General features: G+C 33.1%; 1 protein-coding gene across 1 annotated transcript in view; it reads right to left on the bottom strand.

The window, feature by feature from the left end:
- Positions 1-15,191, bottom strand: part of LOC143232863 (ubiquitin carboxyl-terminal hydrolase 31-like) — a 91,076-nt gene extending 75,885 nt beyond the window's left edge. Inside the window, exon 1 of the mRNA XM_076468845.1 lies at positions 14,128-15,191. Within this exon, the coding sequence (XP_076324960.1) occupies positions 14,128-15,042 (915 nt within the window). The 5' untranslated portion in view covers positions 15,043-15,191. The remainder of the gene's footprint in view (positions 1-14,127) is intronic.
- Between the last annotated feature and the right edge of the window lie 11,665 nt (positions 15,192-26,856).

The following is a 26,856-nucleotide window of genomic DNA, read 5'->3' as shown; positions in this document are numbered from 1 at the left end:
ACCAAGAACTTAATTCACAGTCTTAAATATACATTTAATTGTTTATTTTCAAAAAATATTTCCAATAGTAAAAAACTACACACTGATAATTAAAAATCAATATGTACCTATCGAATAACAACTTTTAACTAAAAATCAATATATACCTATCGAATAACAACTTTTTTGTTCTGTACCGTTTACAAACTTGACTTTTTCATCTGTCAATATAATATCTGTAATCAGGAATTACAATCGTGGCCTTAAATGGAAATAAACGGTTTCTTCGTTCAAACGTATTGCAATAAACTCAAAATAACATAATTCTGGTAATGTAGTTGAGTAGTTTACATCTATTTCTAAAAATGAACTTATTTGAATTAAATATGATCTTCAATTTGTTTTCAAAAATAAATGAATGCACTGTAACATAACATTCACATATTGTAGTTATATTCAAAACATCCGGTTTAAATATATTATTTCGGTACAACATAATGAACTGACTTAACAAAAAATCTCTCCTGGTATACAACACTAGGAGTAGACCTTAACATCAAACTTTCCTGATACCTGGTATAGTTAGTATTCAAAGTTAATTTTGACAACTTATTCTTTTGAAATAGGCTGGGAATTGACCATGAAGACATCTACTATCCTGGTAGAGTACTGGCAGTTCACCTTAGCAACATGTTATCTTAGTAACATACTGAACTTTGATTTTCAAGTGTTACACAGACCACTAGTACGGCACTGGAGGCTAAGCTTGACAACACATTCTCAACACTGAAATCAGATTTGGTGCTGGGAGATGACCGTGACAACATATTGTCTGGATATATAGTACTGGGAGTATAAAAACATATTTTCTAGGTATGGTACTGAGAGTTTATTGTTACACCATATCATGTTGATATAATACTCGGAGTTCACCTTGGTGACATATTCTCCTGGATTAGTACTGTATTTTGTGAACATAATCTCATGGTCAGTGTTGATCTTGATAATAAATTATATTAGTATAGTACAGGAAGGGCATTTTAACGGTCAAATGAGTATAGTACCTGTCAATAGAGTCAATCAAGCTACCACTACAGAAATTACTGATGTTTAATAACCACGCTGAGTCAACTACCACATCGCCTCGCACAAATCCAAAGGCCTTGTAGTCAAATGTCTCATCAATATTATCGACAGAACACACAGTAATTCTTCCCCCAACAATAATTTGAATTTATTCTACAAAACATACGAAATACATTCACTGATGCATACAAGACAAAGTTACTACGTAGGGGAGTGACTCTTATCCAGCTCCTAACAACTGACGACTTTCACCGTCTCTGTTCTCTATGGAACACAGTTCTACCAGTGAAATGCCAACCACCTAAAAGTAATACAAAACCTTTCTCTGTCGTCTTTGTTTTGCATCTTAGAGCGGGAGAGGAAGATGTACCTTGAACCAAAGGAAGTGGATCTTGGGGTTTGCTGCAATGAATGTTATGGATAGAGATGGGTGTCGACGTCGACTCATCAACTTTTTTAATCATTGAGGTCAAGACTTTTCATATGATTTGAGAGTTATTATTTTGAAGGCACAAAGAGATCCGTCTGCACTTCCACTGTAGTAGTAGAATGAAGTGCAGCAGCATACGTCTGAGATGAAATGGTGGACAGAAACTTTCAAACCTCAGGATAATTAATGTTATGAATCGTTTTCAAACGCTGCGCCTCTTTTTCCTCCAACCATTCAGGGCAAAAAGAAAAGTAGGACAGGTAAGAGCCATCGCAGTTGATACAACGAGGGTCCGTTTCACACTCACAGGCACTGTGTCAGGGAACCACGACATGACGTCTTCGAGTGACCGAACCGCTGTCACTGGAAACATCTGAGAGGGTTTGGAATGTATAGCCGTACCCTGAAATTAAGATAACCTGCCTTGATGGTAGCAGGTGGACGTGGTGATGTAAATGTCAGAACGAGGATATTGGTCGGCATCGTAATTACATCTTTGCGAGTGGATTCTCCTCAATGCAAAAACTCCTTGGGTGTAGAAATCAGCGGAAACTGACTCGGAGATGTTATTCAAATCCCTCTCAACAATAACTCCTCGTGATGAATTCAAAGTAGCATGAGGGGGCAACCTCAATAGGTATATCCCCAATCGCCTTTGAATGCAAGAAGAGTTCAGTGTGGTGAGATGTGGATGTTTCCACAAATATGTCACCAGGTCGAAGCTTTCTGACTGACTTCGGAGAGCCAGCAAGTCCTTCTAGTCCCTTCGGAATAAAAAAAAGGCAGATACCTGCCCTAAAGGTTTGTCTGAAAGAGTATGTAGTATAAGAAAATGAGGTACAACAGGTGTTACAGATGTTGAAGATTGTTGCCCAAAATCTTCAAGGCGTGGTCGTTACCTGTAGACTGTTTTTCATTATTTTATTTAAGTTTTTATTTCGAGGATCCATAATAAAAAAGGAATATTTCCGTGCCCACTGACCCCACCCACAATGAAGCCCTACTCAAGCACTGGTTGAGTACATTATTAGGTGCTCGACCAGTGAAATGAAAATGTTTTTTTCGGGGCACAGTCATTGTAAAAAAAAAAAACATACTTTTTTAAAATTTTAGTACATTACAGACTTATAAGTAATGGAAGTCAAATTTTCAATTACAAAATGTCTTTTTTAAAGCATTTAATCGATTTTTTTCAAATCATAAAATATGTATCACTTTATTAGGCACTATACAATAATAGGTAGTTAAAAGATTATATATGTTCTTAGTACCATATCGTGGAAAACCGTAATTATATGGATAAACGTTTATGCTATGTTTCACAATAAGTATATTTATTTAATTTCAAATGTGTCTTCACTCCACAAGATATGGTGCAAAAGTTTATTTTAAAGGTTGTCATCTTCCGGATTATTCACATTTGTGAGTTGTTCACTATAAATAATCACCTACAGAACCAGAAATAACATATCTTAAAACAGTTTCAAAGCGATAAGAAATTCAGCTTTTAAACACGACAATGTATTTTGTTAGTATAGTACAGGGAACTGACCATAACAGTATATTACATTGGTTCCATACTGAAAGTAATATTTGATAAAATATTATCCAAGAAAAGTACTGGGAAGCGAACTTGATTAAAAATAAAATTTATATTTTTGGTGAGTTGACCTTGACAAGTTATTCCTAATGGTATATCTCTCAGATTAGAAGAGTATAAAACTTCCAGTTTCAATGGTATAGTTCAGAGAATCAGTAAACTGCTGAAAAGATCAAATTTAATGATAAATTAATAATAACTGATAAATAATAACATCGTGTACAAGCATTTTCTACGTGTTTTTCTCAGGTCTTTCTACGTCAACATTGGCAAAATGTTCCTTCCTTTCTCTGCTTCTCTAACACAATTCAACATACCATGAAACCAGATTCAAACAAGTTTTCATGTTTATTTTTCTTTTTTGAACAAAGCCAGATTGGGCTATCTGCTGTATCCACCACAGAGAATCGAACTCCAGATGTTTAGCGTTGCAAATCCGTAAACTTACGAAGCCTCATCAGGGGACATGAAATATTCCACGTATAAAGTTACGAAGAATATGAATTAAAAGTAATTCCTACACCATAAGTATATAATCGACATCGACATAAAGCGTTTAGCACGTGTAGCTGAGCGTCCATTACTTTTTTATGTTTGTAAATAACGATTTCTTTGTGAAGAATTCCCGGGCAAATTGTTTTTATTTCGTGCAAAGCTACACGAGGGCTATCTGCGCTAGCCATCCCTAATTTAGCAGTGGGCTTCTCTTTTACCAACGAATAGTGGGATTAACCGTAACATTATAACGCCCCACGGCTGAAAGGGCGAGCATGTTTGGTTCGACGGGGATTCGAACCCGTGACCCTCAGATTACGAGTCGAACGCATTAACACGCTTGGTCATGCCGGGCCTATTATTTCAACTAAATTTATACGGTAGACCAAAAAAGCACAAAATTATTAAAAACTTTAAAGAAACATTTCTTTGGTACTTTACGTAACACTCGTAGAATAACTTGTGACCTGCGAACACAGGGACTCTTAGTAATTCTATGTCATCTGTTCTCATTACTACAGGGACTCTTAATAGTTCTATGTCATCTGTTCTAATTACTAAAGGAAGTTAGTTCTATGTCACCTGTTCTCATTGGTACTTTACGTAACACTCGTAGAATAACTTTGACCTCCGAACAAAGAAAAATTGCTGTAGCACTAGCAGAGAATCCTGGCCATGCCGGTTCCAAGGTATTGTGAGCAATTCGAGAAAGAAAATAGTATTAGTAAATTCTTAAGAGTTTCTATGTATGTTTTATTTCCTTTTCAAATTTCTAACATTATATAATAAAGTATTTGATAAAGTCCTCCACTGGGACAGCGCTAAGTCTGCAGATTTATAACGCTAAAAATAACCTACTTGGCCATGCCGGGCCTCTGGGCAAGTTAAATCCAGTGTACCGTTCTAGAAAACTGTGTTGTTGTTGTGTTTATGAAGCAGTCGGGTTTTAAATATTACCATAATCATCGTAAGTTAGTTTTACTTTTAAGTGAAAAACGTTATCACGATTAGAGAAACTGACAGATACAAATCACAATATATACACAAATGTTAAACCCCTCAATCTTATTTAAAGTACACCCACCATAATAAAAATTTTGAACACAGTTACGTTCATATAATATAATGTGCAACTTTTTTTTAATAAGTATTCTAACAAAACAGCCGAAAACGATGGCTGTTTTTACTTTCATTTCGCTTCCTTCTGGGCCCGGCATGGCCACGTGGTTAAGGCACTCGACTCGTAATCTGAGGGTCGCGGGTTCGAATCCCACACCAATCATGCTCGCCCTTTGAGCCATGGGGGGGGTTATAATGTGACGGTCAATTTCACTATTTGTTGGTAAAAGCGTAGCCCAAGAGTTAGCGGTGGGTAGTGATGACTAGCTGCCCTCGCTCTTGTCTTACACTGCTAAATTAGAGACGGGTAGCCCAGATAGCCCTCGAGTAGCGAAATTCAAAAGAAACTAATTGCTTCCTTCTGACCTAATGCATACTAGGTGAACTAAAATATCCCAAATACAAAGGTATATCTGAAAAATCTAGGTTAAATTATAACACGGAGATAAACACAAAAGATGATTGTTCAAAGCGATCATTGTGGAAATAAAATCCATAAAGCAAAAGAGATCTATTTTCTCCTATGTACTACGTTTTGACATTTGTATTCGATATTAATAACGCAACAGCCCAAGCCTTTACTGGAAAAAGTTGTAAACAACTTTGAAAATGGTTAGTACATAAAGGTGTTTTTACTGGCGGTACAAATACTGTTATTACGTGTTGAATAATTTTCGTGACCGGAAATACAAGGTGTCATTCAGATCGCTTGAAAAAGCCCATACAGCAATAAAAAAAAATCACAAAATGCCCCCATTCTAAGTATTATACATCTTCCAAAGGTTTTCAAATCAACTGTTGTTTTTACAACTATTGAAGTAATTAACCCTCTTATCGTGTATCTGGTGTACTTCACTCGATGCTGGTTGTCATAAGTTAAAGCCCAATTAACTGCATTCGTCCAACACTTCTCAAAACATAATTAGACGTATTTAAATTTTGAATGCAATAGGTATTCGAATAGTTCTGAAATTATGGTAGCAGTAAGGTTCAACTAGGAATTCAATCACTTTTCCAGACTTAAACTTTTTCACTTTACTAAGCTAGTACAGAGTTTATGCATAGGTCACCTGCAGCCCCGATTATACACAAGATCCGTTGGTCAGCTACGTAAAAAAAAAAAAAAAGTAATAATGGTTGTAAAACTCTCAGAATTAAATCTTAATCCAGGCCTGACCGACAATCATAGTTGATGAAAAAGAATATTCTTAACTACCAAACATTGAACTCTTGTTAGCTAGTACACGTTTTATAATTTAAAACATCGGTGCCTGGCTCCTGTTGCACGAAGCACACTTGAATGGATAACCATTCCTGGACTGTTGAATGCTGGGAAATGCTCATTATTACCTTCTCTAATACTTAGTTTATCTTGTAATTACAATACATTGTTAATAAATATGTAGGAAAATCCATCCAACGAAACGCGCTTCTATAGGTACCCTTCTCTTCACATTTGTTCCTGCTACTAGTTGGCCCAGCATCGCCAGGTGATTAGGGTGCCCGACTCACCATCTAAGGGTCGGTGGCGCATTCGAATCCCCGTCCCACCAAATATGCTCGCCCTTTCACCAGTGGGAGAGATATAATGTGGTGATCAATCCACTATTCATTGGTAAAAGAATAGCCCAAGAGTTGACAGTGGGAGATGATGCTAACTGCCTTCCCTCTAGTCTTACACTGCTAAATAAGGGATGGCTAGCGCATAGTCCTAGTGTAGCTGTGCGCAAAATTTAAAACAAACAGCTGATTTTTTTGTTTAATCATTTTGTTAAAATATAAGCAAAGGTAATCTCCTCCACAACTCTAATAGTTGGTGAAATTCGCGTAAAAGGAGTAATAAAGGAAAATAAGATCCTTCATAAGTAAGGAAGAAAAATATCTTGTTTCACAAACACAAGCAAGATCCTCGATAAATACATACATAAAGCTATTGCTTTATAAACACAAACAAAATCCTTCCTAGATACGTAAAAAAATTATCGTTTCATAAACACAAACTAGATCTTTCATAATCACGTAATAAGCTATTGTTGCATAAATACAAAATCTTTCGTATGTACGTAAAAAATATTTCATAAAGACAAAAAATCTTTCTTAGGTACGTTAAAAGCTATTGTTTTATAAACACAAACAAGATTCTCCGTAAGTACGTAAAATTTCGTTTCATAAACAGCAACACGATTATTCACAAGAACGTAAAAATGTTTCATAAACACAAACAATATCCTTCATAACCACATAAAAAGTCTTGTATTTCTGAAAAACAAATAACATTCTTCACAGATACGTAAACAATCTTTTGTTTCATCAACACAAACAAAATCCTTTGGAGATACGTAAAAATCATTGTACAATATATCAATCAAAACAGATATCAAAAGCAGTCTTTATAATGAAAAACCAATTGGATTTATGGCTAAACAAGTTCAAAAATAAAACTAAAGCAGAAAAATTCAAGAGAAAATTCTGCTTATTAATTTTTTTTTTGACATTTTGGAGTAGACGTATAAGTTAATGCATGAGAAAAATATCGTCACCTTAGAACATTACATTTTCTAATTGGTCAGCATGAAATTGAAAATAAAGCGTAAAGAAAAAAACATTACAAAACCATTGTTACTGAATACCACTCATAAACTTGGATGAAAATTTCGTAAGAGAGAGAGTTTATATATGTATATATATATATGTATAGAAAGCATATAATTACTAAAAAGTATATTTAGCTTGTTCCACTAGATTTCTCTGTCGCTTCCACTGGCGAAATAATTAAATATGCAGGCTTAATTTACAACGAACAAGTGTCAAAATACTAGAACTAACATACTAGTTAGGTCGTATGAAACATTGTTTTTGCCATTATTGTGTAACAGGTACAGTGCAATAATAACTTGCGTTATTAGTTATTCATTAAGAATGTAAAACTATTGTCATTTAACTCTAACATAAATCCATTGAATCTGCAACATAACTGACAAAATATTTTCACACGACAAAACTATTCCATCTAGCTTTATAACTCTGAGTACGGAAATGATTACTAAATTATCATTGGCAATGGTTTACTTTTCCTTGTGAGTAACACCTAATTACCGTGGAAAATAACTTTATATATTGGTCAGTAAATATGCAAGCGCAAATTCATTATTTGTCAAACTCAAAGAGAGATAAAAAAATATGTTTGTAATAATTGACAAAATAAAACTAGCTTTTACATAACGATTCTCATCCATCTAGGTGTGAATGTTCGTAAATGAACTGTATGAATGTACGTACCGCGGAAACTTGTGAAATTGTACGTGTAGATGTACTTTAGCCGCAAACAAAGAACCAACGTAAACGTTTATATAAGTTTAAAGTGGGTCGTCTACGACGGTTGAATAAAGTTACTCGGCAAAACGTATACAGATAACGAAACCGTTTGTGTGACGCTCTACCTGTACTAACTCAACGTCCACCTTTTGAGAAATTAAGGAATTAATTTATGTTTTTACTCATTACTGCAAAACACGATTTTGATTTCATTCTCTTTAGTTTAGGCTAATAATAGTAATACAAGTTCACATACATTTATTGAGTTCCTATATGCTACCAATACTAACTTATTAATTTCAGATTTTACTACTGTAATAGAGGTTGGATTGCCAACGTCAGGATGTAAGGTTTCCTTACTTTTCCCTAATGGTAGGGACTTTTTCTTTTCTTTTCTTTTTTCTTTCACTTTATATTTCTTTTAAGAGCAGTCATCTTCCCACAACTGTCTACAGGCAGTGAAGGTTAATATAGATATAAGACGTTGTTGGATTGAGCACTCACATCTTGCTTTCTTATCTATTTCTATTTTTCCTGTTTTATTATTTTTCTTTACATGTGAGGATTGTGAATAGAATTTAAGGCTGATAAATTGTGTATCTCTACGATGAGTCCTAATTCCAAGATGTCTCCAAAAGCCAGGGTACATCTAATAACCCATTTTACAGCCTGTTTTCTAGTGATCTTTTGTAATATGTGCAACAGCTCTGTTGTACTTGTTAAAACTTGTTTAGATAATATATCTATAGATTGAGAGAGAGAGAGTCATTTTCTGTAATAAACAAACCTACTCTGGAAATCTTATATGAAATGTCCAATTTTGAACAGTTCACCAAGAAGTAACAGTGCTTGTTTCTCCTGTCCTACTTATTTATTTTCATCTTTGGATAAATGTACACAAAACGTCTTACACACACTGTAATGTACTTGAATTTTATATCTTACTTGCACACAAACAAATGCAAAAAGTGTAAATATAACAGCAAAAGTTTCTAGTTTATAAATTATAATAAACATCACATTTAGATACTAGCAATGATCAACAAACACATTTTAACACAAAATACATCTTTGGTTTAACTATCAATTAGAATAAAGGTAGTAGTTTTGAGTTATTCTTTTTATAATAAACATGGTGTTTAAGAATGTTTTATCACCAATGATCAAGCTGATATTCAAGGACTTAACAAAGTAAATGAGTGAAAATTGAAAGTTAAGACAGCAATTTCCACAGATAATGTTGCACCTTACAAACTGATCAAAATAATAATCAAGATAAATCTTGGCAGAAGTGAAACTGAAAGTAGTCTTTCAGGCCCTGAAGTTTTATCTTTTATTCTGCAATTAATATTCATCAAAAAGCTTACCTTTTACATGCATTAATTTGCCTATACATCAAGTTGTTAAATCAAAATAAAACATGCTATACTAGAGAGTCCAAATTTTTTTTCATGGGGAAGACATAACTTGTGCAGCCACGGATAAAGGGAGCATTCTTTAAGTGACATCAGATAATGAAAGTGGCTACAGAGAACAACTTGAGCTCCTTTTGCTTTTGTGATCTAATAGTACACCCTGTCAAAAGTATTCCAATAACAGAAAAGTGATTAATTAGTTAACAATAAATCTAGTCAGAGATTTCTAAACTTATATTTTATACCCCTAACATATAAATCCCAACCTCCAATCTCACAGTAGTCAGAAATTATTGTCATATTTGAATGTAACATGATTTTCTGTCTTAATATTAATTCATAGTATCATGGTATTTGTTCCCAATTTATTCTTTGTTATGTATGTGTACAGATTTCTTATATGGCCAAGAAAACTGTTAAACTGATTTCATTATAAACTAACTTTGTGTCTTTGTTGTTCTTCAATATGGATAATACCTACTACTACCCAAGGGAGGATATTGTTCAATATGCCACAGTGTGTAAGGATGTTGACAGCAGTGTCCTCGAATGCTTTTTCAGAAGATAAAGAGATTATGACTTCCAACTATATTATCATGAGAAAAATGAGTCATGTGGGTAGAACATGCCACACTGGATAAATGCAAGAATTCTTTTACATTCAATCTAGTCTGGGAAATCAGTTGAATAATGCCCCCAGTGGCACAGTGGTATTTTTGCAGACTTACAACACTTGAAACTTGTTTTTGACACCTGTTGTGGGTAGAACACAGATAACCTATTGTGTAACTCTGTGTTTAATTACAAACATTTGAGTAATATTCTCTAGAACATGGTTGCCAAAAGTTGGTCAATAATCCAGAAAAGACAATCTTCCATTGAGTGTAACAGCAAGTACACATACTATGTTTAATAGATATTGTTAGTTCTGTATTACAGTTTGTGTCCAGTCTTGTTATTTCATTTTACATCATCTCAGTTCCTAAGGAGTTTAGTATTACTGCATAATATACATCTTGAATGAATCTTCTGGAGCTATCCAATACAGCTATAAAGTTAACTCAGCATATCCTGTATATATTAAACTAGCCTTAAAAACCAACTTAATGGTGTTACTGCTTATTTTATAACATCCTAGCTAATATTGCATATTTTGAATTCCAGAAAATTGTGAACAATCACACTAAAATTCTTTCTCCACAATAACTAACACTCTTCTTATAAAAGAAGTACCTTCTTTTTCAATTTTTCCACACCCCACTAAAATGAATGATTTTACACTTTTAAATACTAGATCACACTGTTGTTACCCAATTTCCAGTTTTAGATACAGTAACATCAAATTTGGGCAACTGTTTCAGTTTATATTCAAAGAATTACTGAAAATAAAGAATAACAAAGGTTCTAAATAAAAATTTTGAAACATTCTTCTATTAAGAAAACATCCCAATAATCTGTTTTGTATAATAAAGTTAGATTTCCACCTATTTATCAATTATTTTCACACTAATACATTAAAAATGAAGTTTTTATAATAGACCTTTCATTCAGAATCTTTCTAGAGGAAAACTGTCCTAAATACAAGGTACAATAATGATACACGTTTTTAATAACTGTAAACATTATCCAAAACCCCTTTTTGAACTAAATGTTCTTATTATCAAGGAGAAAATTTATATATACTACAAAAAGAAATACTTTGAAGCTAAGAGTTAACATTACTCAATTTTTATTTCAAGATAAAGTAACTGATTTAAATTTAAGTTACTTACAGTGTCAAATTTTCAGCAATTATCAACAACTTCACAAAATAGCTATTTAAATAGATCAAAAGATAAAAGTAATCCATTAAAATGGATGAAAAGAAGTGCATTTCCTAATGACACCATTATTAAAAATGAAAATAAGGACCAAATGGCCTACACTTCACCTGTTTTAACAATTACATTACAATCTAATGTTTGAACACCACCACTGCTAACTGGAAATGCGTGAAAGTACAGAATGTCTTGTCAACAAATTATAAGCAAACAAAAAAAAATTAATATTCATTATAAAAATAAAAAAACGTATTTTGTCACTGTTTAAGATAATGAAGTGTTATCTTTAATTATTAATAGTCATTTATTTCCTATGAAATAATTATTACAAATGTATGCTATTCAAACATCTCCCTTTTAATTGAAACTTGATATTAAAGTTGTTAGGAATTTTATATTTTCTTGACTGTGTTAAACATAAGCTTAATTTACCATTTAAATTTTCTTTTTACTAAACTCACTGAACTTCTTTTATGACATTGTTTTACTGTTTATTACTTTAATTTCCTGATATTTTCCTTTGTTTATGCATTATATTTATTTCTCCATTAATAACTGCTGATGTTTAATGATCAAGTAACTATTGAAATAATTTCTATTTCCACAACTACATTTACTACATTTAGGTAACTCGTGTCAATTAAATTTGTCATTAATAATACTGAGACAGGTGGTTTTTTAAATTGTATTTTTTAATTTTGTATGATTGTTTTTTTTCATATGTTATTGTTTTTCAAGGAAAGTATTTTAAGTTGATTTCATCAACAGTTAAGTGTTTTCACTCAGCAACAACAGTTAACATCTGCCATTGGCTTAAAAACATATTTTTACTCTCTTCATGTATGCCCATTGCCACAAAAAACCTATCAATTAAGTATAAAAAGTAAATCTCACATAACAGATTTTATACTACTCTTTAAATATTGATTTCTCTTCACAACAAATCTATAGCATATCTAAAATATTAGATTTATTTGTGTTACCAATTAGTCTTGTGATAGTTGCCAGAAAAGACAACATAATTAAAACTGTTTAAGAATGAATTCCTAAGGTATTAATTAAAGCAATACAACTTATTTATCCAAAACAGATTTTTCCCAAGCGGTAAGGTTCAATATATTATAATTGTGGTTTTAAGAATAACTGTATAGTATTTTTGTTTTCATTAACCAATTAATATACATAAATAGCTTTTTTCAACAGATGAAACATTTTTTACTTATATTGTCTATTGTCCTTGCACATTATATCAGTCACAAAAGTACATTAATTTTAATAACACATTTGGGAAGTTTAATGATTAACATTTATACTCTTATAATTAATTATTCTGTTAATTCAAATTGCAAAAAATATAAGGTAGAGTTTAAAGAGAAGGTTGATGTAATAGCTCTGGAACCTCAGCTCTGATTCCATTGCACTCTGGTTAGTTTGGCTTCACAACTTCTAGCCATAATTCTGCTCTGGAGTACAAATTACAAAACTTTCTCTTGCCAATTGAGCTACAGGCAACAAGAATTGCTCTAAGCTCCAGTGTATGGGCAACCTTAGTTCACAGTATCAGATTTTTAAAACCTTTATGCAACTTTTGTTTAAAGAAGATAATGATCAAATTTAGAGGATGACAGTATTTTGTTATATTTCATTACTGCGATTAATAAGGCGAGTGTACATATTTGCAGTTCTTACAAGAACTGTAGCAAATTACATGTACATGGTATATAATCATGAAGTGCTTTATAATTATTTCCTGAATAATAGTAACAACTGTAAAAAAAAAAAAAAAAATCCTGTCTACAGATATTAAATATTTTATCTTCCTCTTTCATTCTTTTATTTTTTACATTACTTTTAAATTGGACATATCTTAATTTCACAGGCAATATCTAACAATTTTAGTTTGTAAAAGTACATTTTATTACTATTATCATCAATGTCTATATTTTAATTTTATAATCACGATATTTGTGGAAAATAGATGGTGTCAACATTTTTCTTCCTAAATACTCTTGTGATATTGGTTTCTTTTTTCACACTCATTGGTTCATTATTCTATTTCAAAAATACATTCACTTAAAAAAAAAAAAAAAGAGTATTAACAGGTGTCCTAGATAAGAAACATATCATACACTACTATAAGGGTAACTTATGGGTAATTTTGGATATTTTTACATACTATATTAGTATTTACTCAATTTTATTATATTTAATGAATGTTAAAATAATTTAATGATAGCTTTTATCTTTACAGCAAAATACACTAAAAACACAAAATTCACTGATCAATAATCAAATTAGAAAACATCATTTGTAATACATCATATCATGTCCAAAAAAATATACCACGACATATCATGTGAACCTGCATAAGAAATTTGTGCAATTTCTCATGTAAGAGTTCTTACTTTAACATTTCAGTATTAACTGCATACTCAGGTACTTATGACACATCTTAAATCTAGCTTTTCTTAAGCACAAAATCAATAGCACATACTTTAAGATAATTTCACTTAAGGAATTAATACTAATTTTCAATCAGAGTGTGCTATATACTTAAGAGTGAAACTAAAAAGAAACCTAGCAATTAGAAAGACTAACTACATACACCGTTCTTATGTTTCTAATTATAACTAAAATGCATTGTTTCATCAGTTGTGTACTCTTAGTCTCACTGTTAATACTTTTGGCCATAATCTCATCTATACGTTTTCCTTTTTTCACCTAAGATTTCAGCACAGTATTTTATTTCTATTATATTTTCAACAAAAATTAAGAAAAATAATAATACAACAGAGCTTTTATACTTTTCTGTTATATAACATTAATTTTTATCTTAACTGATCAAAGAATAACAGTACTAGTACTTACTTTAGGCTTCTTATATTTCTTTTTGGTAGCAGTATTAAGGTCTTCATGAACCTTGTCCAACAGCCACAGAAGAAACTCCTGTGCATCATGTTGATCACTACCTTCATACTGAACTCCATACTTTGCAACACAAGTTTTAAACTTATAGGATATTTCTGGAAGGTACTGACAAGTCCAAATGGACTTAAGTAGCACAGCAAGTTGTTCAGTAACTTCACCTTTGGTCCCATATTTCTTGGCATGGATTTTATTTCTCCGTAACAAATCTACTCTGTACTGGTTCATTACAAAATATTCTGCAAACATATCCGTGCTGCTTAAACACTGAATTATTGCATTCATGAAACATGTATTTCCATGATTACGAATTCCACAGACAGCTGGAATTTTGTCTTTCACAGGTTCAGATGCAGTCAAAGTTACCTGATCACACAGCAAATGTTGAGACCTAACATCAGTGTTTGATGCAGACAAATGTTTTAGTTTCTTGTTCTCACTGGTTTCTGTTTCTAGACTATGTGCGTGAGTACTATTACTAGTAGTAGAGGCTGAAGTCATTGAAACATTTGAAGGAATTGCCAATTGTGATAAGTGACGTCGGAACAGTCTTTTGAAAAATCCATGTGATTGTTTACCTAGTACTTTTTTAGCTTCTTCCTTCTTATTTCTTGTCACTGCTACATATCCAGGTTCTGTTTCAATAAAGGACTGCGATATTTCATCTTTAACTTTCTTTTTCTTCATTCTTTTTCGACTGCTTACCAGTCTCGGCAAGGTAAAGAAACCGGAAGGTAACGTACGTACCTTTGTAATATTATCAGCTGATAAATCATTGGTGTCTATCCCTGCATTTTCTTCTTCAACGTCAGCTAAGTTTCCTTCCGATACTGACTTCGATGTTTTCATTTCAGCCATTACTTTTAATTAAATAAGAAAATATTGGTTAAAATAACATTAATGTAGGTGAAAACAAGTTCTAAAACAAAACAAGTTCAACACACAACGTTACTCTATTCGACACTATCACCAACACGTTACTATCTACGCTACTTAACGTGACTTCCGAATTAAAAACTTTACAGAGGGCGCTCAATAATATTTTTCGGAACCGTTTCCTAATCTGTTAACTTAAAAGTAAGTTTGTTTGTTTGTTTTGGAATTTCGCGCAAAGCTACATGAGGTCTATCTGCGCTAGCCGTCCCTAATTTAACAGTGTAAGACTAGAGGAAGGCGGCTGGTCATCACCACCCACCGCCAACTCTTGGACTACTCTTTTACCAACAAATAGTGGGATTGAGCGTCCCATTATAACGTCACCATGGCTGAAAGGGCAAGTATGTTTTATGCGATGGGGATTCTAACGCCTTAACCAATCTGGCCATGCCGGGCCTTAAAACTAAGTTCATATGACAGGTTTGATTTCTTCTCAACATACAATTGATGAGTTGATATATATATATTATATACGATTAGGTTTAACTCCTTACTTTTTCACTTTTACAGCTTTGTTCATTAATATGAGTTTTATTTTCATTATAATGAGAAACCTACTTGAAGTAAAAATGTATTTTCAAGATAACTGTTATAGGTAATAAAACTTCAATTAAAATAAAGTACAGAACAACGTCTCGATCTTCCTAGGTCATCTTGTGGTTAACAAAGTTTGCAACTCGGTTATCTGTGCTTTTTCTACCAAGAGTATTGAGACTTGGTTGTTAGTGTGTAAGTCCGTAAACATATCGCTGTGTTACTTTTTATATAATATACAATCCTGAATTATATTTATGTAACAAACGTAATTCGTTCTTGACAGAGATTAAGCTATTTTAGAGACTTTTATACTTGTATACAGTACCTTTCTAGTTTTGTCTAATTGTTGAGTTTTGTTTTTTTGTAAATAAAAATATAAAACGTGGAATTTCTGCACTCCAGTAACTTGATGTTTTGGAAAAAATGTTATCACACCTCATATTTAATTTTGATGGCTTGGAAATTAAAATTTTGAAAGTTAAACATGTCAACGGAAACTAGACGTCAATAGTCAAAATTTGATCTTAAAAAGTTGAATGTCTTGAGTCAGAAATTAACTGCAGTTAAAAAAGAGCTTTAGAAGGAAACCAAGATGAAAATCTTTCCAAATACCCAATGTGTTCTTACGTATAGTTGTAGTACTACACCTTCTATTATTTAGATTTTATTTTTTTATTTATTTTTTGAACTTCATTGTAGTTATTGTTCTTAGATTCAGATTACAGTTGAATTCATATGTTCATTTTTGAACTGTTGCTAACATGACCGTAAGGTTTGACATCTGTATGAAAAAAAAAAACAGTGTGAGGAATTTCTATCTTTGATGTTGATTGATGATTTAAGTTAACTCTAACTGATTGCTGACCTGCCGACCACGTGAGAAGATAGACGTATCAAAACTGTGTTTATTGAATTGCAACGGTTGCCTAAAGTTGAAAAAAAAATGTTTAGATCAACATTATTATAATTAGATATTTGGGATTAAGCCTTAGACATATCGCCAATAAAATAACAATAAACTCGATCTCTTTTATTGTCCAAGAAAATGTCACTCGCTGGGACAGTAGTAATTCTTCGTATTTACAACGCTAAAATTAGAGGTTCGATTCCCCTCGGTAAAAACAGCAGATAGCGCGATGTGGCTTTGCTATAAGAAAAAAACACGCACACGTGTCCAACAAAATAGCTAAAACCCAAGAGTGAAGAATAAGGTAGTTATTGTAATAATGATATTTTTGTTGTTGCTGTAACAAGTGTATCTTCGGTCCTAGTTCTGTTCAATTTTAAATTATTCAAGTGTATTTGTTTGTTTGTTTTAATTTTGCGCAAAGCTACACGATGGCTATATATGCTAGTCGTCCCTAATTTAGCAGTCTAAGGCTAGAAGGAAGGCAGCTAGTCACCACCACCCACCGCCAACTCTTGGGCTATTATTTTACCAATGAATAGTCACATTATAACGCCCCCACGGCTGAGAGAGCGAGCATGTTTGGTGTGACAGGGATTAGAACCCGCGACAGAAATTGCAGAGTACTTACAATGAGAGCGAATGGACTGTTGCATTTGTAAATAATTTTATTTTGATATCGATGTATATGGATAAAAAGAAGTGGTCTCTACTTAGAATATATTACCATAAATAATAGATTTTTTAAAATTTTCAAACAAAACTACATGTTGGCTATTTGTGAATATATTTCTTTAATTTGGAATGGCACACATCACCATCTTTGAGGATATAATTTCAGAAAGAATAGTTAAGTTTGAGTATCGTTCTTATATCGCAATCATAGCCTCAAAATGTAGCGCATGCTTTTAGAGCAACAGGACACAAATCTCGGATTCGTATAGTCTGTACACGCTAACCATTAGGTTACATTTGGACAAACTTCCTATTCAGAAAAAGATAACTAAAGAAAAAGTGTCGGATTATTTACCTGAGAAGAGTTGATTTTTAAAAATGTGACATTATTATTATCTAACGCTAGTGAGAAATGTCAGAATGATCATTACTTGTTATATTTTTATATTAATTGCTGAAATGATTTAGTGCAAATAACTAAGAGAACTAAAGTTATCACAAAATATTAACAAAAATAACTTATAATGAATCTGGTGCAAAATTTTAAGAATTTTTTAAAAATTAACTATATAACAACCTACTCAGGAATTCAAATGTATCAACACCAAGTTTATGACCTAATAATATTAAAATGTGGGGTTTGATTTCCCGTAGTGGATACAGCAGATAGCCTAACATGGCTTTGTTGTAAAACAAACATATACTGAACTATATTATTTAAGCTCTTACATGGATACTTGAAAAGTTTGCTATATTGTTACTTCAGTGATGACGAGAAACCCACTTGTTGAGTAAAGTGTTTTCTCAGCCCAAACGAGCCGTTTGCATATATATTGTTACTTAACTTTCCACAAGATAGCACTAAAGATAGGGCGTTCCAAAATAAGAGTTCTTTTAAGTTAGAGGTAGAAAATGAGCTATCTGCACTCTGTTAATCTAGAATAATCAAACCCCGGATGTTAGCGTTCTAAGTCTATCATCGACCCACCATGGTATCCAAAATTATCTTGGTGCTTTATAAGTGATTAATTCATAAATACTAAAACGTACTTATATGATCATTGCACTGAAAGATAATGCGAGAAACATATCATTAGATGTCCTAAAGTTCTTTTTCTAAAATAAATTGAGAAATTAGTAAGCCCCTGTCTTTTTCAATGGCTTGTAAACTTTGTATACAAAAGATTATTACATAAGACTGAAATATATTTCTTTCGGTTTTGTTTTGTTTTTAATTAAGCACAGAGCTACGCAATGAGCTCTGCCCACCACAGGTATCGAAGCCCAGTTTCTAGCGACGTGAGTTCTGACTGTGAAATTGGTGGCATATTTCTTTTGAAGTTATTACTTCGATATGCACGATTTTTTTTTTCATAAGCTGTAACTGATCATTGAGTACACATTAGTTTGAGGTTTTCACACTTTAACTTCCTCATACTAACTTAAACTAATAACATCATTACTAATTATAAGATGTAGCTGGTGGAATCATAAAATAAAAACAACTATAATTCGCTTTAACTATACATCAAGTTGCGGGGTCATATTGTAAACAATTTATTCATTTCTGACACGAAGTTTAATACTTTTCAAAACGTAAGAACTAATGGACTTTAACTAAGATTAGCTTGGTCTTAGGATCGTGGACGAAAACTTAACGAAATGAATGAATAATTTAAGGGCTCTTCCAATGTCTCCATTACTCTAACACTTGGCATTTACCAAACTAACTGACAGTGAGCCAAAATAATGCCTCAAAAAATTTCCCGTTAAAATACTTTTTAAATTCTTGTGCTGGTCTTGCAAGACTCAATGAAATATTTGATAATAAATTTAACTGGAAATTATTTTGTTCCCAGCAATATGTTTATTGTACATACCTATTACTAAATTTGAGTTGATGGACTAGTCAAAAGCACCTGTGGCCAATTCTCAGGTTATTCTTGTCTAACCGAACAGTGAGACTTGACAGTTTCATTTACAGCGTATCTACAGCCAAAAGAATGCTAACTGTGTTTATGAGGCATTCTAAACATTAGAACATGCCTAGCTGAAGTTTTCAAGTGTTTTGTAGTCAATGGTATGATATATTTTGAAATGTAGATTAAATATTAATATTAAAAATGCTAAGCTAGGAGATATTTTGACATTACTTTTGATTTGATTGTTAAGCACAAAAATTATACAATGGGTTACCTGTGCTCTTTCTACTACAGGTATTTAAACCCAAATTTTAACATCGTAAGCGTGTGGACTTACAGCTAAGCCACTGAAGGGCTTGGTGTTGTTTAACAGATGTGAAAAGTCAAGTACTTTCAGTTATGACAATAATTTTAAGAAGCACTATAGTTTTTGTGTATTATATCATACATGATATTATTTTGTTATTGAAACCCACGAAAACAAATGTGAATAACTAAATGATTAAAGAAAGTGATCAAATGAAGTATTAATGAATTGAGTGCAGAACAGTTTAATATAATGGATATCTTGTTTAAAGAATTTAGTTTAAGTCAAAGTGAATGTTATCCAGATGTATGTGTAGAGGACAAATGAAAACACTATTTTCCAGTTCTTCTGTGTTGAATAGAGATTTCGATAAACATGAATAACGAGTTGTTGTTTTCTGATAAGTAATCTGGGCATATACATGTAAACTTTATGGAAACAGACATATTTTTACAGTTAGTTCATTTTTTCTTTAAGGAACAAAAATATGGCGTTTGAACGGTTACACATACAAATTAAAATAACACAGCCATCGTGAGAAAACAAAACGGAACACGAATTTGTTGGCTGATTCACAATCTCTGTATTGAATTTCATACAATCTGAATACACAGAATTAAATTGTTACTTCATGACTCAACGATCCATTTAAACAAATACAAATATGAATTGAAAATTGTATATCATTTGTGTTCTCGGAAAGCACATAAAACCTATGCGCTGATATTGTTGGAACAATCAGTTGTGTTATAGTTGTGTTATTCCTCTGTTTGAGGAATGTATTTTATACTGTTGTAAATTGAAGAGAACTTTCACCAGAACAAATTGTGGATGTAATTCTACTGAAAAAACTAAATCATTCTGAGTTTTTGCTAAAAAATTTACTATCGTGGTGTACCACTTATCAGTCGAGATGCTCTTATGTTATTTTTCTTCGGACCCGGCATGGCCAAGCGTGTTAAGATGTGCGACTCGTAATCTGAGGGTCGCGGGTTCGCATCCCCGTTGCACCAAACATGCTCGCCCTTTCAGCTGTGAGGGCGTTATAATGTTACGATCAATCCCACTATTCGTTGGTAAAAGAGTAGCCCAAGAGTTGGCGGTGGGTGGTGATGACTAGTTGCCTTCCCTCTAGCCTTACACTGCTAAATTAGGCACGGCTAGGGCAGATAGCCCTCGTGTAGCTTTGCGCGAAATTATAAAACAAAACAAACAAACAATTAAATCATTTGGAAGTCACAGATAAATATAACATTTTAATTTTTACCATTACAAAAGAAATCCATCAGTATTACGTGAGATATTAATGATTTAACTCAAATATAAACAATATAATCATGAGTTTCCCGTCATCACATTTTTATTTATCAGATATTAGATATAACCACAACTTGCACAAAAACTTAAACAACTAATAAATATAAGACGATGTAATTTTTCGCTGAATGTATTGTTGTTGTTTATCGTAAAGCTACATACATATTTGTCTATCTGTGCTCTATCAACAGCGGAAATCGAGTTCAGATTCACCGCTAACTCATCAAGAACACACTGAATACAGCCAGCCTCTGACGTGCATCAGAAGTCCTGTGGCCGTGGCAAATATAATGTTTTATTGAAACTATTCATTATTTGCAAATGTAAATTATGTTGTCTTAAAAATGATATAAAAGTATTTTAAATATAACAAACAATATATTAACTCAAAGCAATTACTTTCATTAAAATTTAAATGAATTTGCTTGGATCAGAGAATATTTAAGCGTATGAGCTACTGTGTTGAAAGTAGAAATTTAAAAAAAAAAAAAAGCATGTACTTATGAATTTATATTGAACTTGACGTTTCGATCTTAGGTCAGCATAAGAACTAATAACATTTGATGTATGTCAAATATTTAGAAGTTTTCAGCAGTACAAAGTACAGGGAGGTCCAAACACGTATACAGAAATAACAATAACATACACTCATTTTTTTGCCCTAAATATTTCAATTATTGTATGAAACATCAAAATCCCTGAAACTTTATTCTTTACATCCTATTTAAATACGTGTAACAGTTTTATACAAACATATATACGTTTAAAATGGTTTCCATTACCCTCAATACAGCCCCCCAGTGGTTCATCGGTATGTCTGCTAAAATCCGGGTTTCGATACCTGTGGTGGGAAGAACAGAGATAGCCCATTGTGTAGCTTTGTGCTTAATTCAAAACAACAACAACAACTACTACTACTTAAAATACATGCTTCAAATACGTCCCAACTTAAGTATCCAGTTTACACGTTGATTATATATTATTTGTATCAAGTGCTTTACTCATAAAATAATGTTACACTAGAGAAAGATTCTTTTTTCAACATTAAGCAGTAGCGTTTTTAGGATATAACTTACAAAAGAAAAACATAAAATAACACTAGAATTAGTGCTGCTTGGTTACGACACGTACTTACAATACATAGAACAGGCATAGATTAATTCATAATGACAAAAAACGTCTTGGCCAGGTGGTTAAGGCGCTCGACTCGTAATCCGACGGTCGCGAGTTCGAACCCCCGTCACACCAAACATGCTCCCCCTTTCAGCCATGGGGACGTTAAAATGTTACGGTCATTCCCACTATTCATTGGTAAAAGAGTAGCCCTAGAGTTGGCGGTGGGTGGTGATGACTAGCTGCCTTCCCTCTAGTCTTACACTGCTAAATTAGGTACGGCTAGCGCAGATAGCCCTCGAGTAGCTTTGTGCGAAATTCGAAACAAACCAAACTAAAAACTGCATACGTAACTTTCTGTCAAGTAACTATACTGATACAGTATATGGAATTTCGTGCATTGTGTGAATGGTAGCTATTTATAACAACCCTTTGTACGTTTACATATACATATAATGTCTCTAGGTTCAAAGTTCCTTATAACATATATAGTAATTTGTTTTTATCTTTCACCCCATTTAATATCAAAAGAAAAATATATATATTTGAGGATTGTCACAAGTATACTTGTGCAAAAATTCATCTATATTATTCAAAATATAAAGGAATGGCAGATGATAAACCATAATTTTGCAAAATATTTTGAACTTTGACTCCTATAAACTCGCAAGAAAGGCACAAATCTTAAATCTATCTAAATTAGATAATTACTAAAATATATTAGTCTTAAGTTAGTGGTACTCAATCAAAAAGTAAGTTAGATGTTGAAGTTAAGGAGAAATAATATCCTAATGTAATTTATTCTATAAATCAGTCAGAATCTATAAAATTTGTTGTTAATAGTAGTTTCGGAAGTACGGTAACAACTTATTTTCCTCTTTAATTTAAAAGTGGGCCTATGAGCACACAACTGTTAGCTTCAAATTATTGCCCTATACCCTGGTAGGTTATCGGTAAGGTTATGGAGCTACAGTGTTAAAACCCAAGGTTTGATAAATGAATAACCTATAGAGCAAATACCACTAAATAGAAAAATAATAACCATAAATTTACAACTGCTACCAACAAAAGAATACTGCATATATTCAGAGCTGAAATATGACTCTATTCTTGAAATGCGCAGATTATAAATTCATTAACTGCGACTAGGCCCGACATGGCCAGGTGGCTAAGGTACTCGACTTGTAAGCTGAGGATCGAGGGTTCGAATCCTTATAATTCCAAACATGCTCGCCTTTTCAGGCGTGGGGGCATTGTAATATAACAGTCAATCCCACTATTCGTTGGTAAAAGAGTATCCCAAAAGTTGGCGGTGGGTGGTGATGACTAGCTGCCTTCCCTGTAGTCTTACACTGCTAAATTAGGGACGGCTAGTGCAGATAGCCCTCGTGTAGCTTTGTGCGAAATTCGAAACAAACAAACTGCGACTAATGGAATTCCAATATGTTTACTTACTAGTAAACGTATGCAACTTTAGATATGCTACAGAAATAAAGATTCTGTTATTACATCAACTTGAAATTTGAAATTGGATGGGCATTGGATCGAAGCAGAGTGAACAAGACCTCCTAAAGCTTCCCTTCCGGGGGTTGCCTGTTCTAGATGGAACGCTTGGGACATCTAAACAATAAATAAAAAAAAAACTTGTTAAATATAATCATGGGTTCTGATACTTGTAGGGTCACTGTGGTAGTTTCTGATTTTAAAAAAACAACAGTTTTTTTGTATTTAGGTGTGTTATTTTAATTACCAAACAATTTTAATCGCCTAACAGAAATGCCTTTTTGTTGCTGTAGGGGTAGTATGAACTGTGATTACGAGGCTATTTATTTTTTATTATTGAACACAAAACTACACAAAAGACTATCTGTTCTCTGCTTACCACGAATACCGAAACCCGGTTTCTAGGGTTGTAAGTATGCAGACGTATCACTGTGCCACTGTGGGCACGTGAAGAGGGAGTAAGAAAAAATTAAATAAGCCAACAGAATCACAACTTAGTACGCAATAAAGTATATCATTCAAGTTGTAAGATTACATACTTACCGTAGGGAAGTGTTTAACCTCGCTAGATGTATATTAAAAACTGCTGTGTTAATGCTTCCTATATACACTGAAATGTTGGTTGGTTGGTTGGTTTGGCGTTTCATGGCACAAAGCGACTAGGCTATCTGCGCCACACTGAAACGAGGAACATTATATACTTCTTTAGCCACATACCCAGACAGATGTTGCATACCTACATACAAAGGGGCCAGTCCAAAGCGTTTTCTACAAGCTGACAATGACATTTAGAAGCTTCTCTATGCCTTAATGAAGTAATGCAAAAAAAAGTTGTCATGATATATTTTGTAAAGACATTAAAAGTTTTAAATTATAAACTTCGTATAAGATCATTTGTGTTATTTTTATTGATTAATCCAAAGCTGACAATGTTTTGACTTCAATGTCAAAGTTTTATGATTAATCACGCCACCTATGAGCTAATGAATGTGCATGGGTGTTCATCAACTTTTTGATTCCATGACACTTTAGTTAAAAGATGTAAAAACAGTGGTTATTCAGATGTTAAATTAATACAATATAATGTTTATGTGTAATCTGTTCTAGCTCTTTCTTCTATATTTCGATAATAACAAATTTATTTTACTTATAATTGCTTGTAATTAAGTACAAAGCTACAGCGGGTTCTCTGTGCTATGTTTACCATGGTTATCGAAACCAGGTTTATAATATTATAACTTCACAGACTTATCGCTGTGCCATTACACGATGGCAATAACTTTGGAGGGAAAATGCAATTTGTCGTTGTATTAGGACGTGGGGGCATTATAATGGTACAGTAAGCCTACTATTTGTTGGTAAAGTGTAGCCTAAAATTTGACGCTGTGTGGTTTAGAATAGTTACCTTCCCCTTAGTTTATTAATTCTAACTTAAGAATGGCCTGGCATGGCCTAGCGCGTTAATGCGTGCGCTTCGTAATCTGAGGGTTGCGGGTTCGCGCCCGAGTCGTACCAAACATGCTCGCCCTCCCAGCCGTTGGGGGCGTTATAATGTAACGGTCAATCCCACTATTCGTTGGTAAAAGAGTAGCTCAAGAGTTGGCGGTGGGTGGTGATGACTAGCTGCCTTCCCTCTAGTCTTACACCACTAAATTAGGGACGGCTAGCACAGATAATCCTCGAGTAGCTTTGAGCGAAATTCCAAAACAAACAATCTAACTTAAGAAAAGTTAACACAAACACTCCTCGAGTAGTTTTACGCGAAACTCAACAAACAAACAAGCTGCTTTTGTATTTTTGTTTGTTTATAATTAAGCAAAAGCAACACAATGGGCTATCTGTGCTCTTCCCACCAGAGGGTATCAAAACCCGAATTTTAGCGGAGTAAGTCTGCAGACAAGTCGATGTGTCACTGGGAGCAACTTTTGTATTATAAATTATTTAATGTTTATTATTTTTAGGCATTAAGGATTTAAAAGTACAGTTCAGTTAAAGTTTCCATGGACCTTTATTTTTTCGGTTTTTTTTCTTTCTTGATAATTTTGGAAAATAAATGTTCAGAAATAGCACTGCTAAACAATAGCACTACATGAATGATTTTAAGAGAAACTTCTAATGCAAGTTAAGGCCATTTTACCATGGGTCTGTCATCTGTATCTGTCACAGAATCATAAACTGGGAAATGTGTATTATGCTGTACTGGTTTTGAAATGGAATATCTCAAATAAGTAAAAATAATTAATTCGTTAAGACACTGAAGCAGAAACATGTTTCCTTCAGGTGGGTAGGTAGGTAGAATAAGAACTCTCTATATAAGCTTCTTAAATATCGACCTTTTACTCTTTCAGATACTAATTCAGCTTTCCTGTTTTAACAGCATTTATATCAAAAGTTACTTACGTGCAGTGTTTCGGAACTTTTTTAAGAAACTCAGTCCTTCTGATAAATCACGCACGAAAAAAAATTAATGAAATGGCGGCTGTTGGAAGCAAATTCTCGCACAGTTTTTCTCGCAAGTTATTACTAATGTTAAAATTTAAGCAATCTAAATTAGAAAATGTATTTATACTTGTTATAAAGTATTTATCAAGGCAGTTTGGTTTGACTTTTGTGCAAAGCTACACGAAATCTATTTACGCTAACCGTCTCTAATTTAGCAATGAAATTTACTAGAGGGAAAGCAGCTAGTCATGACCACCCACCGCCAACTCTTGAGCTACTCTTTTGCCAACGAGTAGTGCGATTTGCCATAACATTATAATATCCCCATGGCTGAAAGAGAGACCATATTTGATGCAACGGGGATTCGAACCCGCGAACTTTGGATTACAAGATCAAGCGTACTAACCATACCGGTCCACTCTTGGTACAGATAAGGTTATGAACACTTTATTTATTTATTCGTACAACATAATATAAAAACACAGGCACATCACTACCTATTTAAAATACAGTCACCATAAAACAGAAACGTCAACGATACCAAACACAAAAGGTCTTCTTTCAAAAGAGATGGTACAGAGTTAAAAGAAATAATAATTACATCAGGTAAACAAAAAACACCTGAGATACATTCTCGTAATAACCTTTTCATTTTCCTACTACAATTCATCTTATTTATTTTTCTCTAGATACTGTGTATTTTTTAATCCGCCTAAATAATTCATGTCTTTGCAAATTAGACAAAATCAAATACTTACTAATGTATGCGAAATAATTGAACCATTTGTGCTATCCAACCAAGTGCGCAGAAATTAAAAGTGATGCGACCTCTAGCGTAGAGTATGGAGTTTCTGCGCACCTGCTGGTGATTTGAGAAGGCAATTCGTTGGTTTGTAATGTTTATGTTGTATCCCTGAACGACTGATAATAATTCTTGCATAGCTAAATGAGTATGATTTTTTAAAGATACAAGTTATGTGCATTTTTTTAATTTCACAGTGACTTTGGAGTAT

This window comes from Tachypleus tridentatus, chromosome 11 (assembly GCF_004210375.1).
Source record: "Tachypleus tridentatus isolate NWPU-2018 chromosome 11, ASM421037v1, whole genome shotgun sequence".
NCBI classification, from domain to species: domain Eukaryota; kingdom Metazoa; phylum Arthropoda; class Merostomata; order Xiphosura; family Limulidae; genus Tachypleus; species Tachypleus tridentatus.
This window is presented reverse-complemented; position numbering and strand designations above follow the sequence as displayed.